General features: G+C 34.9%; 1 protein-coding gene across 6 annotated transcripts; it reads left to right on the top strand.

Moving 5' to 3' along the window:
- Positions 1-1118: 1118 nt before the first annotated feature.
- On the top strand, positions 1119-6427 carry LOC104239205 (uncharacterized). 6 transcript variants are annotated; one of them, XM_009793778.2, is made up of 4 exons: positions 1121-1435; positions 3712-3899; positions 5375-5476; positions 5769-6427. In XM_009793778.2, exon 4 carries the CDS (start codon positions 5812-5814, stop codon positions 6220-6222), a length of 411 nt encoding a protein of 136 aa, XP_009792080.1. In that variant the 5' UTR covers positions 1121-1435; positions 3712-3899; positions 5375-5476; positions 5769-5811; the 3' UTR covers positions 6223-6427. The 6 variants fall into 6 exon arrangements, with proteins under 6 accessions (XP_009792078.1, XP_009792080.1, XP_009792079.1 ...); XM_009793776.2 differs by lacking the exon at positions 5375-5476 and having other exon boundaries at positions 1119-1435; XM_009793777.2 differs by lacking the exon at positions 5375-5476 and having other exon boundaries at positions 5766-6427.
- Positions 6428-11477: the final 5050 nt, after the last annotated feature.

Below are 11477 nucleotides of genomic sequence, written 5' to 3' on the forward strand. Positions count from 1 at the left end.
CCCACCATCAAAATCACGAAAAATACTGCTAACAATCCCCATGTACCCTCCAAAGTAAGATGAAGTTCGTGGCAATATCTCTCTAAATTTGTAAGAATTTTACTTTTACTAAATAACTAAATGAAAATTCGAATTGTTTCAAATTGACACCAGCCCCAAATATAACTTCCAAACTTTTTTAGGCATAAGTTGGTCAGAATTTATAAGAAACTCATACATCGAAACAATCGTGAAGGAGCCACTCGCACTATATTTAGAGAAAAGTTCATCCTCCCCAAGTTATTAGCTAGGAGGTGACAAATTACCAAGTAACTCCGCTATTTGTTGCAAGACATAATGAAAAAGGAGATGCAAATTTCAATTTCTATTATGCTAAATAAATTTTAGTGAAATTATCAATTTATGATTATGAAAAGATTTTTCTGTAATTATTTAATAAGTGATCTTATATAGATAATGTTTATACAACTTCAGATTGATCTGAGCACCAACAATAATAAAAAGAAAAGGAGGGTGTTTGGCTAAGCTTATAAGCTAGTTTGACCAGTTTATAACTTTTCGACTTATTTACGCGTATGGTAAAGTTAATAGTGCTCATAAGTCAAGTGCTTATAAGCAAAAAATAAGCCAAAAGTCATAAGTTGGTCACCCCAACTTATGAATTTTTAGCTTATAAGCACTTTAAGTTTAACCAAGATTTTTACTATTTTATTCCAAAAATATTCCTTTTCAAAACAAAATTCCTACGTTGATACTCACTGCCTTGCGTATTTTTTAAGTTTAAGCCAAAAGAGCTTGTCGGTACTTTTTTATTAAATACTGCAGCACCTTATTATCAATTTCAGCACTTATATTCAAATACGTAACTGTTTATTTATTAAATCAATTTCACCACTTAAAAATACTTTTCAGCACTTAATACTTATCAGCTAATTTAAATATGCTAATCCAAACGGGCTCTTGTTTGATGGCAGAGTAATACAATCTCTGGTGAAACTTAGGTAATTGTGGATTAATTTCGTTTTTCTGAACACCATCATTATTAAATAAAAATACTAATAACATGGAAAATACCTAAATACTTATTTATTACTCCTAAGTAGCAAGAAAACAGATCAGAATAGAAACCAAACTCTTTGCTGTTATACTCACGCCACTGAGGCACTACACAAACAGTTGAGAAAAATCTCTCTCTCTCTCTCTCTCTCTCCATACCTTTGTGTTTCTTATCTTTGTTTTTGCAAATGGAAGGTCCTTCTGTTATCTCAGTGACATCCAATCTTTAACTTTTCTAGTCTCTGAATTCAGGTTAACTATTCTTGATCTGGGTCACCATTTTTGTTTTCTTTCTAATTTTGCTGGTTCAAAGCTATTCTTGGTTTTTTTGAACACGCCATCAAATGGGTTTGACTGGTTTCTCCAAATGAGTCTTTTGGTGAGTTCAAGATTACTTTTTTCCACTGTCTTTTGGCTTTATATACACTTTTTAGTTCTACCACTTGTACAGAATTTGATGGCTGCTTTGTAGTTTGAATACTGCTTTAATCTTCTGGATCTAGTGTTCTCTTTGTTAATCTTTTGATTTGGACACCAGCTATTTTAGGATTGAGTTGTAGTTGTTGTATGGCTGTGTTGAAATACTTTTTGGTTCTAGCAATTTTGTTGAATTTGATTGCAGCTTTATACTTTTAACGATGCTGTTTTTTAGGATAAGGTAATAATGCTGCTTTAATCTTCTGGATCTGGTATTTGTTTGTTAATTTGAAATTTGCATGGTTTGTTATTTAGATCTTAGTTCAATTCTAAGTTAGATTTAGAATTGTGCTGTTCAGCATATGTTAGTCCATCGGATTTGAATAAAGATGCATAGTATGATATATAGGATTGGATTTGAATCAGATGAGTTTGTGGGAAGTGCCTTGACCGATAAGTATGACCATATGGAGATGCCCAATTGGTGCTTGTCAGAATGGTCAACAGAGATATTGCATCCTCGGTACGAGTGACATATGCATATTCTGACGTGGGAAAATTGAAGAATCACTTAATTTTGTTTTTAAAAAATGAGGTTAGAAGGCAAAAAGCCAAACGATTTTACGTGGAATGTGATGATCACTGGATACACTAGGAAAGGAGATTGTGAAGCTGCTATTTTGTTGTTCTCAAAATCAGTAAAGTGGGGTTGACTCCAGATTTGGTTACTTGGAATGCTATGATTTCGTGGTTGCCAAGGATCTCCTGAAGCTTTAGCATTATTTCAGGGTATGCTAGCTGCTGGAGTTAAGCCTCATGAAGTTAGTCTTACCGGGCTTCTTCCAATGTGGGGTATTTTGGCTCTGTGTGGGAATATTCATGTTCTTATTTACAGAGTGGAGCATCTTTGGTAACTGTGGTTGTTGCTAGTGCGCTTATCGGTATGTGGTTTAAATGTAGGAGCGGAAAGATGCTTGAAGTGTTTTGAATTTCCCTTGAACAGTGTTGCATCATGGAATGCAGTGATGGGATGTTTCGGGAAGCGTGGCGGGATGGAATATACAATCCAACTTTTCAAGAGAATGAAAGAGAGCTGTTAAATTTCTCTTCTTTTTGCATGTAGTCATGGTGGTTTAGTCAGGAGAGGTTTGAAGATCTTTTGATTCATGGAGAAGTCTTAGATCGAGGAAAGAGCATTATTCTAGGATTGCTTATGTCATTGATCTTTGTGTCATATTTGGAGGATGGATGAGGTTTAGGTACAATCAAACATATGCCAATGGAAGTTACAGTTTCAAATTTCTGGGGGTTCCTTCAGTGGTTGTTAAGATGGCAAAGCATATAGTGGGGATGGAGCTGAAGAATCTGAGTTTTATTGTTTTTTTTTCAGATATTTATGCTGCGGAGGGAGAACGGGAAAATGTTGAGTTTCATAAGATATGGTTCCAGTTGGCTGTAGGAGATGGATATCATGTAAAAATAGAACTAGGACTGTAAGCAACATTTGCTTTTTAACCAGGTAGATGATGGTAAGAACAATCACACGTAGTATAACCATTATTGGTCCGCTGGTGTGTTATTGCCAAAAAAATTGTTTTCTTTTGAATGTGTTCCTAAAGTTGAAATAACTAGAAGGCATCACATTCTTTCGTGAAGATATTAGAATCAGGAAATAAGATCTTGTTCCCATCATATAGTACTCAACTTAATGCTCTGAGCTGTCTGTTTTATGGGCTTCGACATTTCACATATAAATTGTCCACTGATTATGAAATATATTTGGCTACAGCATGATACTGGTGATTTTTGAATTCTTCACATAGTCCAAATAAAACAGAAAATTGATTCCTTTATAATTCTGCAGGCTTAGTTTATCTTTCTTTTTTTAATGGCTCCCAGGCACGGATTGGCTTCTAAAAAATAAAATAAAAAAATAGAAAAAGAGCATAGCTTTCTCGTAAATATATTCTTTCACTAATATTCCAGCTCCATTTCTGGCAGTGTCTAATGGTTGTCCTCTCTTGTTATTATTGATAAAACCGATCAGTTTTGTATCTTTCTCTTAGTGCTAGTCTGAAAAATGCCTTGGGTGACTCTCTTTGACAAAGGAGAGCGTATTAGATTTTGACTTGCTTATTTCTAGAGCCTTCTAGTGGTTTGGTTCCTCCCAAAAATCTCTGCAATTGTATTTGCTGATCACCTACTTGATAGTAATTGTACTTCGGTCTTTTTACTCAGAGGGCGTTCAGCTATTCTCACAGACTGGTCGTGGAGGAGGCAGATATAACTTCTAGACCCTGTTAGGAGTACTAAAGAAACATTTTAGGACCTCAACTTTTTCACAGCCTGTGCGTTCAAATTTAGATCTGCTGATGGTTCTGCATTAAGTTTGAGAAACAGCATCACTGTGTGCATCAGTGTTTAAGGTAAGATTTTGACATATCTCATTTTGCTTTTTTCTTCAAAATTGGTTTTTGATAAAAGAAAAATGTACTGTGTGTTTTTCCACTAAGAAGCTAACAGATGAAGGATAATTTTCTAGCTTCTAAAAGTTATATGAACTTAAATGTTCAGTGGTATATTTTTCTCTTGTCCAATTTGGAATAGCTTATCAATCAGTTGGCAACTTCCTCAAAACTTAGAACTTGCCTTGATAATGGATGCCACGATTTCTTGCCTTATCACACAATTTATGTCCTCTAACTCTAAGTCAGAACTCAGAACCTCCTTATATATTCTCATACAGTTACATTATCTGAGTTGTAACATGGCATTTGATACAATCAAGAGCATGATCACCTCAATTGCATAATTTTGCTTTCTCTTTTGTAATGTGTAAGATTTTCTTGCCTCCTCTTACCATGTATTACCTGTAAAAACAAAAGAAAAATGAGACTTTGCGTTTGCTTAATGGTTGATGACATGTCATGAAAGTGTTGTACAGTATTTTGTTCTACGGAAAAGGGCTAAATGTGTCCCTCTACTATCAGAAATTAGTTATAAGTAACCTCCGTTATACTTTCCTTCACTATTCACCCCTACCGTTACCCATTTTAATATTTTTGCCCCTATAACTAACGGACCAATTCATAAAAACATGTGTCAACATCTTAAACAACCTAACTATTTTTCCTCTAACCCACCTAATCATTTTCCCTCTAACCCACCTGTTCAGCCCCAAACCCGAAAAGCCCCCAATCATTCAACAATCACAGAATCATTTCGCGAATTTAGGCATTGATTAGTACTATTCGAACAAGATTCACAACAGATTTTAAAAAATTCTTATCACAAAATACAGTTCTTTTCAATTTTCCTTAGCTTCAATTTCACCATCTCACAATTGTGATAAATTCAATAGCTTCCTAGCATCTGCCACCGTCAATTTGCTCTCTAGCGCCTATTTCAGCCGTAATTCTTTTGGCGGCAATAGCCCGTCGAGTTTGATCTTGCTTCTGCTGATGTCCATTTCATATAGTTTCTCGATGAGCTTTTCGCCGGAGGGTAGTGATTTGAGATCTGGGAGGTCACCGGAAATGGGTAGCAGTGGAGGAATCACCGGAAAGTTCCGTGGTCAGTGATCTGGAGTACTACTTTTGATGAATTAAATGGAAGAGACACAATCATGGGAAACCATACAATTACAAAGCAATCTTCTATTCGGGGAGGAGGGTGGGGATGTGGTGGTGGAAAATTTTGTTTTACCTTACTCTTTCGAGTCTAATAAAATCTGGTAGTCTGCTTGTACTGGATATGCTTTTACATTTGCTACCAAAAAAAGAAACAAAAAAATACTCATGCTGGTAGTTGGAGGTTAAAGCTTCAATCTCAAATTCTTTCCTCTATACAATACATTGCCTTTCTTTGCTTGTGCTGAAATTTGTTAAAATGGAATTTGAAGGCAGTTAGAGGCGCCGGCGGAATCAGAGAAGAGGGAGGCGATTGACGTTGTTGGACCTTTCTTGGTGTTGCTGAATTGGGGCTGTCGGGTCGGGCTGATTAGGTGAGGTAGATGGGTAGATGGTTATGTTGTTTCAGATCGTGCCACGTGTCTTCCTAAAAGGATCCGTTAGTTGTAGGGGCAAAAATATTAAAATGGGTAACTGTAGGGGTGAATAGTGAAGGAAAGTATAACGGAGGTTACTTATAACTAATTTCCCATAGTAAAGGGACAGATCTGGCCCTTTTCCGTTTGTTCTATTACCTGGATTAAATTGAATGTCCTACCATTTGATTGTCTTTTTTTGGCCTTCCATTAGAAACCTCCTCTGCTAAAGGTTTCGTTTGTTTAGCAGGTATTTCAAGTGCAACTTTGCTGAAGTCACAGGTCCTTAAGCCATGGTTCGAGGTAGAGGGAAAGGGAAGAAACTGACTGTGAGTGACCATGATGATCCAGGAAGTGACGAGGAAGAGAAAATCCCTGCACAGAAGAGACGGGGAAGGCCACAAAAGTTGCTTAAAGATGACACTGACGAAGAAGTAGCTGAAATAATAGAAGAGGATGCCGAGGATGAAAAAAATGGAATTCCAAACTTAGAGATAAAAAGTTCTACTGCATTGGAGAACGGAAAGAAGAGGAAACGGAATACGCGGTTGAAGAAAAAACATGATTCAGCAGAAGAGGAAAATGGTAATGGAACCAGATCAAGCACTGATGAGTCTACTCGATCCAATGGTTTTCGTCATAATAGGCATAGGCGGAAAAACAAGCCTCGCCGTGCTGCAGAAGCTGGTGTTGAGTGCAAATGAAATGGATTTTGTTCCCTTTATGATGACAGATGCCTCCTTTTACCTTGTAAATTCCGCTTAAATTTCCTCAGCATTTTCTTTATTGCTTCTCAGTTTGGTGATTTGTTATATTGACATTTCTTGACATTGTAGAGGGTCTTGAGAGTGGAAAATTAATTATACCACGTGCATTTTAAGCCTTAATAATACGTTTGTTGATAATTCATACTAGAAATGTTCAAGCTAAAGCCTCCCTTTTAATTTTTGTGCGGTTCTTGGCTTTTGAAGAGCAGCTACTAGGGAGAGACCACTCTAGTGAAGGTTGTGTGTGCATTTCAGCAACCATCAAAGGCGCGGTGGGATGGCTGGTATCTTCCATCTTTAACTTCTGAGTCTTGAAAATGAAGAATCTCTTGGTTGTTTTATCAAGATGTGTTGCTTCTTGAAGAAATGTCTTTTTATTTTTTGGTGCAAAGGATAACATTCTATTAAAACATATTAGTAATAGTACAAGTAGTTGTAGTCAACCTATTTAATGTCCTAGGGGGGCGACCTCGCGATGGGTCATAACAAAAAGGGGCATCTGGGCAAAAACTACTTCTAGTACGGCCTATATTAGTAATATTACATAGAGGGTGTAAAAGAGGTATTTGCAAATGGTATGAAGGTGGAAGAGTTGGTAGATCCACTCGTTTGACAAAAAGCTTGCCTATGGTGGTTGTGTATATACAATGAGTCCTACGGTGCTCTCGAATTGGCTACCAAACTTTGCAAGTAAATCAACAACTTGATTTTGTTCCCTGTAGGTGTAAAGTATAGCCGGATCATCCAATTGTGCGATTAGAAACCTACAATCATTAATGATGTTAGTATATAGCGGATGCGATGTCTGTAGGAAATTAATTATATTCTAGGCATCTACGTTCACTTCTATTGGTTTGTATCCGTGTATAAAAGCTAATTTCAACCCATGATAAAGTGCAAATAGTTCCGATTCCACGCTCCCGTGAGAGAAATGGTAACCCGCAAAACCCATAATCCAAGTATCAGATGAGTCACAGATTACACCACCAATTCCACCTTGTCTTGATGATAACTGAGCGGAACACCTTGTCCTGATGATAACTGAGCGGAACCGTCTGTATTGAGTTTAAAGGGGTGGAGCTAGGAGGATGCCATTTGATATAAAGTGGTATACGGTCATGGGAGGATGGTGGTGTAACATTAAGATAGTAGTATTCGGTGGCCATATTCAAAATATGGGATGAAGAGGGTGGAGTAGATTGGGCGCAAAATAGTTTTTCATTTCGAGATAGCCATATATGCCATAAGCAAAAAGGAATGAAAATGGAGTTGGGGACATTAAGTGAGTTGGGAACGTCATTGTGTAAAATGAGTTGTTTCAGCCACTGAATAGGGGTGTTCTCATCAGCCAGGCTATTGGGTAAATTGACCTGTTAATTTGGTGGCTCTAAGTAACCAGCTACATCATTAGTTTCTTGATGGGATCATCTGTGCTTTACATCGGACGGAAATGCAGTTCGAAGTGCTCTATTTGGATGCGGAACTCAGCAAAAAAGTAGGACAAATTGCTCACGCTGGGCTACCTCTGGTTCATATTATGTGTCTTTGAAAAACTGGGAGAAATTCAAAAAATAGCCAGATTTACAACTGGTCGATAAAAAATAGCCCAACTTCAAAAGTAATCGAAATTTAGCCACTTTTCATGTAAAGATAAATCTAAGCAAAAACACTGTTCAAAACCCGGAAAACACGCCAGTATATTATGCTGGAGTTCCAGCATAAGTATACTTGAACTCCAGCATATTATACTGGAGTTCCAGGATAAGTATATTGGAACTCCAGCATAATATGATGGAGTTCCAGCATAAGTACACTAGAACTACAACATAATATACTGGAGTTCCAGCAAGTATACCGGTCCAGCATAATATACTGGAGTTTGGAGCACTGGTGCTCCGGTCTCCAGTATATTATACTGGAGCCAGCAAAGTATACCGGTCCAGCATATACACAGGTTCACCGAACTCCATTATATTATGCTGGATCGGTCTCTGTTGCAGCAAAATAGTGGCTATTTTTTATTGACTTGGTAAATGCTGGCTATTTTTGAATGACCGGTCCAAAAACTGGCTATACCGTGCTATTTTTACTGAAAAACTATCACTTATGTCAACCCATAAGCAAATTAATACAAAAATTAGCTAATTTATAAAATATTATTAATATTAATTTTCTTTTGAGTGGGTGTTGTTAGAATAAATTGAGTATATTTTAAGGAGTTTGAATCTCAATTTTGGGATGATTTGGTTAAATTTTGAGGTGGTTTGAATTGAAAATTCGAAGTAATGGATGAGCATGAAAAAAGATGTTATATATATATATATATATATATATATATATATATATATATATATATTGTATCGCACATGTATCGTATGTGTATCACATGTATATCTGTGTGTGAGATACATGTTTGATACATGTGAATTTTTTTAACTTGATTTAACTACAAATTTTGATATCAAATCAGTCCAAATCACCTCCAATATTTCTCAAATTTATATATTGACTCATCTATATGTTTTCAGTAAATTTCAACTGTACACATTGAAAAAAATTCCTTTTTGCTTAGATTTTTGGAATGTTGTATATATTTTTTTCTTTGTGTTTCATCACCTTATTTGCTACCTCATCCATGAAATTTCCTTTTCGTCTTGCATTTAATGTTATTGATCATGTTTAAAAATATGGAAGGAGATTTTTCCATGTAATTTGGAGAGAAATAATTCTTATTTATTTGGGTATTCAATTTTTGTATGTGTTTATCTAATTTTGTTAAATTTATGATTAATTGTTAGAGGTTAGTAAGTTTGAGCTTATTTTGGACATTTCCGTACGATTCTATTTGTCTTTTAAGAATTTTGTACACCCGTTGAGATGATACTTAATATTTTTAACCTTAAAGATTATCTGTCTAAAATATCATTTCACTCTCTTTTGAACTATTACCTCATTAACATTCTAACAAGAGCATCAAGGATGAATTTGAAAAAGGGTAATAAATGCTCTTGCTATTAGTACTCCTTTTGGTCATTCTAACTCTTCTAGATAGGCAAATAAGGTCGTGGTTAGAATGAAATAATGGACATAATTGTGTGTAAATTATTCTCTCTGTTCACTTTTACTTGTTCGGTATTTTAAAAATAGATTATCATTTTTACTTGTCACTTTTACCATATCAAGAGAAGATAATGTTTTTCTGTTATACTCACAATATTAATTACTCATTTCGAATTATTTTCTCAAATTCATTAAAAATATGCGTCAATTAATATGGGTAGCATGGTAAATTATGTACTTCATTTATTATTTTTTCAGGGGATTTTTACATATCTATACACTATTAAAAATTTTATTACCCTCCCTACGCAAGTTTCACTTTAATTACCTCTTATATACAAAATCACCAATTATGTACATTTTTAGGATTTAAGGATAATTAATCAATTCCTACAATCATTGTAACGTACAAATTCCACTCCCTCACGTTTCTCTCTCCGTATCCCACTCCCCCCCTATGTTTCTCTCTCCACAGCCCTCCTCCCCCACGTATCTTGCACAAGAGAGCAGCAATTTCATCATTGACAACCATTAAAAAGCTTTGAAGCTTTGAATTCGAATTTGGGTTTTCAAAAAATATTATTTGTTTGAATTGGGTGTTGTTGCAAAGAATTGGAATTTTCTCTACGTCTCTCTATCTCTAAATCTCTAATTTCAGTAATGTAAAGCTAAGAAAAAGAGAGCAGCAATTCCACCATTGACAGTCATTAAAAAGCTTTGAAGCTTTGAATTCGAATTTGGGATTTTAAAAACCATTATTTGTTTGGATTGGGGTGTTGTTGCAAATAATTGGAAATATCGTTTGGAGTTTATATCTCAATTTTGAGGGTGTTTTGGTAAAGATTAGATTTGATTTTGGCTGAATTTTAAATTGAAACTCGTCGAAGAAGAAGAAGAAGAAGAAGAAGAAGAAGAAGAAGAAGAAGAAGAAGAAGAAGAAGAAGAAGAAGAAGAAGAAGAAGAAGAAGAAGAAGAAGAAGAAGAAGAAGAAGAAGAAGAAGAAGAAGAAGAAGAAGAAGAAGAAGAGACATACATTATACTGCAGAAATTGTAGTAAAGTTGTAGTAAAATTGTAGAAAAATTGTATTCTGTTATTTATATATATATTTTTATTTAAATATTGTATGAAACTTGAACAATATTGTATAAAAATTATATTTAAGTTGTATGATATTGTAGTTATATATAACTGGGTAGAAATAATGTGTGAAAGTTGTGAATAAGTTGTAGATAAGTTGTATAATATATAATTAGTTGTATGAAATTTGTTTTTACTATATATATAAATTGGATACAAAATATACAAAAGACATTGTATAAAATTTGTATAAAAATTATTTTTAAGTGGTATGATATTGTAGTTGTATATAACTTGTTATAAATAATGTATAAAAGTTGTAGATAAATTGTAGATAAGTTGTATAATATATAATTGTTATGTATATATTATACTTTTATTTTTTCCATTAACTTCAACCAAATATTGTCCAAATGCATGAGTATCCTTGCACCATTAACCTTTGATTAGCCTATTTTCATCTGATTTCATGACATCAAATCCTCCAAGATTTTGGATTATTTAGGCGACACTTTAGAATATTGTGAAAGGAGTCTGAATGTGTTTACAGGAAATTCTTAAGTATTACATAACTTCTCTGTATTTGATATGAAAGGATCCCTTGGTTTAGAGGTTATATATTTTCCATCTTGATCATATACACAGCTTGTTTAACCTGTTCCTTTTCGTTCAGAATTCCTAAAACGGTTGGTATAGCTATTCCATTGAAGGTTACTTTCTTCATTATCTACACAATGGTTGATGGTTGGGCTAAAATTACTGCAGAGATTCTTAGATTGGTTCCATTAGTTATGTTTCATCTTAAGAATACGTTTTTGGTAAAGACAGATTAGGATAGAGAGCAGGCTATAGATCCTGGGTCGTTGAATTTCTCTGTATCAGAACCTCGCATACAATTGTACTTCCTGCTAGGCCTTGTGTACTCGGTAGTCGCATCCGTACTCCTGCCGTTCATCATTGTTTTCAACTCAAGATATATACATCAGTTGAAATTTGAGGGATTAGACATTTCAAAGCTCACGTCACTCCAAGCTTGAGATATCAAATTCTTAAC

This window comes from Nicotiana sylvestris, chromosome 5 (assembly GCF_000393655.2).
Source record: "Nicotiana sylvestris chromosome 5, ASM39365v2, whole genome shotgun sequence".
Taxonomy (NCBI): Eukaryota; Viridiplantae; Streptophyta; class Magnoliopsida; order Solanales; family Solanaceae; genus Nicotiana; species Nicotiana sylvestris.